Source organism: Penaeus japonicus, unplaced genomic scaffold, assembly GCF_977035675.1.
Source record: "Penaeus japonicus unplaced genomic scaffold, GWHDUDI00000001_assembly GWHDUDI00000030, whole genome shotgun sequence".
In the NCBI taxonomy this organism is placed as follows: Eukaryota; Metazoa; Arthropoda; class Malacostraca; order Decapoda; family Penaeidae; genus Penaeus; species Penaeus japonicus.
This window is the reverse complement of record NW_028234432.1, coordinates 4,674,193-4,676,692: the sequence shown is the minus strand read 5'-3', so window position 1 is coordinate 4,676,692 and position 2,500 is coordinate 4,674,193. Positions and strand designations below refer to the sequence as shown.

At 44.5% G+C, this 2,500-nt stretch overlaps 1 protein-coding gene across 5 annotated transcripts in view; it reads left to right on the top strand.

Annotated features, from left to right (window-relative positions):
- The window catches only part of milt (trafficking kinesin-binding protein milt), a 139,101-nt gene that overhangs the window by 22,028 nt on the left and 114,573 nt on the right, over positions 1-2,500 (top strand). For all 5 annotated transcript variants that reach the window (XR_015192562.1, XR_015192560.1, XM_086554865.1 and 2 more), the window contains one exon: positions 1-817. This exon is cut by the window's left edge and continues 213 nt beyond it. Coding sequence is in view for 3 of the 5 variants with exons in the window: in XM_043024637.2 (XP_042880571.2) it covers positions 1-817 (817 nt within the window). In the remaining 2 variants the exon portion in view is untranslated. The remainder of the gene's footprint in view (positions 818-2,500) is intronic.

Genomic DNA, 2,500 nt, shown 5'->3' with positions numbered 1-2,500 from the left:
AGCGGGGATCTTCTCTCACACATCCATGTCCCTTCTCACGCCCACCACCAGGTAGGCGCTGACGAGGGTGACGTCTTTGGATCTAGCAACCACGGTGATCAAAGCAGCAAAGCACTTGCGAGTGACGTCACTTCCATCAGCAACAAGATTTTAAGGGGAAGTGACTCCCACTCCACCGTGATTAACAATGAGATAACCAAGTATGGTATTGTGGCAGAACATCATACCACGAACATCAATTATGGAAGGAAGATAGTGCAGGCTAGCATCGCGACGGATGCCACGGGAGTAGGTGTTGTAGGAAGCACAGAACAGCAAGATAGCAAGAACGGAAAGCTGGATAACTCGAAAGAACCCCACAAACCCTTTTTTTACCTCCCTTCCGAAGATGAGGACAGTAGCCACGATGATCATCTTTTAAAGGATCCCGATCTTTATCCAGTTCCTAAGACCGAACCCGAAACCCCTCTGACGATCTCTCCCTTGTCGCCCTCTTCGAAGAACAACACCCATCCTCCAATCCTTCCTCGAAGCCCGCAGAAACAACAGTCTGACAAAACAACGGACGAGATTCAGGACAGAATTCGGCACTGCCTGCAACGAGCCAGAAGCAGAAGTTCGTCCCTTTGTGGTTTGGGGAGCTTTGAGGCTGGACTGTACCGTCTGGAGGGCTTACTAGACGGCAAAAGAGCAAACCTTGGAAATATAGGCGACGACGACGTTCACGAAAGTCACTCGAGCATTGAACACAACTTGCGTTCCACCGGACATGAAATAGCCTCCATGCCCAAGTACAGAGACACAGGCACCATCACAGGTCAGTGCATGTTTTAAACTTAATTCTCGTTAAATTGTAATCAGATGGATCGACATTTATTGCCATTTGTATAGTCTTCATTAAGCCATTAATGAACATGTACAAAAAAGTCGGTTACGCTGTTTTATCATAATGATTGAACGTTTCCAAGACTGGAGAGAGGGAGAAGGAGAAAGAGAAGAAAGAAGAAGGAGGAGGGAGGAAGGAAGGTTAGGAGAAGGAGAGGAGCGGAGGAAAGGGAGGAGAGGGAAAGGGAGGAGAGGGAGGAAGGGAGGGAGAGGGGAGAAGGAGAAGGGAGAGGAGAGGGAGAGGGGGAGGAAGGAGGGAGGGAGAGGGTGAGGAAGGAGAGAGGGAGAGAGAGGGTGAGGAAGAGAAGGAGAGAGAGAGAGGGAGAGGGAGAGGGAGAGGAGGAAGGAGAGGAGGAGAAGGAGAAGGAGAAGGAGAAGGAGAAGGAGAAGGAGAAGGAGAAGGAGAAGGAGAAGGAGAAGGAGAAGGAGAAGGAGAAGGAGAAGGAGAAGGAGAAGGAGAAGGAGAGGGAGAGGGAGAGGGAGAGGGAGAGGGAGAGAGATCGAACAATAACCGCATGCTCAGTTAATAGTCAATTTACTCTTATTTGATACTGCTTTTGTATATTATATTGTTTATTCACGTATTTTTTTCAGTACTTTGAAAATGTCTGACTTGAGAGACCGTGTATTAATAGTTAAATAAATGTTGGGCTCCAATATGAAGTAATTAACATTGAAAATATTGCAAATAAAATGAAATGTAAAACAGTTAATCGAGCAGGATATTTTTGTTTTTGTTTTAAGTGAAGAAAGAATACTAAATCATTAAATATATAATCATTCAAGTCAGGAATGAAAATAGTATACACAAGAATGGATGTGTCTGACGTGCTTTATTTGAGGAAATTAATTCGGAATAGTTATCGTTTGTAAGTAATGAATTCATAAATAACATATGTACGAGCTTTGCCATCTAAGTAGAGAGTATCAGCGATATATCGCTCACCTGACATCGGAGCAGAGTTTAGGGGTAACTTTGGTGTCTAAACAGAAAGTACCAGCGATAAATTCGCTCACCTGACGTATGTTTGGGTGTCTGAGTAGAGTATCGGGGGGGGGGGGCAGAAGCTTTAGTATCTAAACAGAGAGTATCCGCAATGGATTCGCACACCAGGCAGATTTTTTGGGTGTCTGAGCAGAGTATCGGGGGGAGGGGGAGGGGGGGCAGAAGCTTTAGTATCTAAACAGAGAATATCCGCAATGGGTTCGCACACCAGGCAGATTTTTTTGAGTGTCTGAGGTCTTTAACTTCGGAAGGCTGAGAAGTGCCTGGTCAATATTTCAGAGATTACCAAGGATACAAAAGATCATGAATTCAAAGGAAGGGAAAGATGCCTTCATTATAAATAGCTTGGTGCATTAGAGTAATGTCCCTGGGGCAGAAACATGATAAACTACCTAGCTCATGCCAACATGCAGAGTTCATATTACAGTATGAAAGGTCTCTGGACGAATGATAGAAATAGTAACTATTCCCAGAAATTAGATATGGCGATGAAGCAAATGCTAATTGTTTGAAAAGCAACTTATATACCCAAAGTCCTACTATATCTTGTTGAATAAGACAGTAGGTGCAGAATACTAGCGGTCAAATTGAGTCATTCGTTCTTGGCAA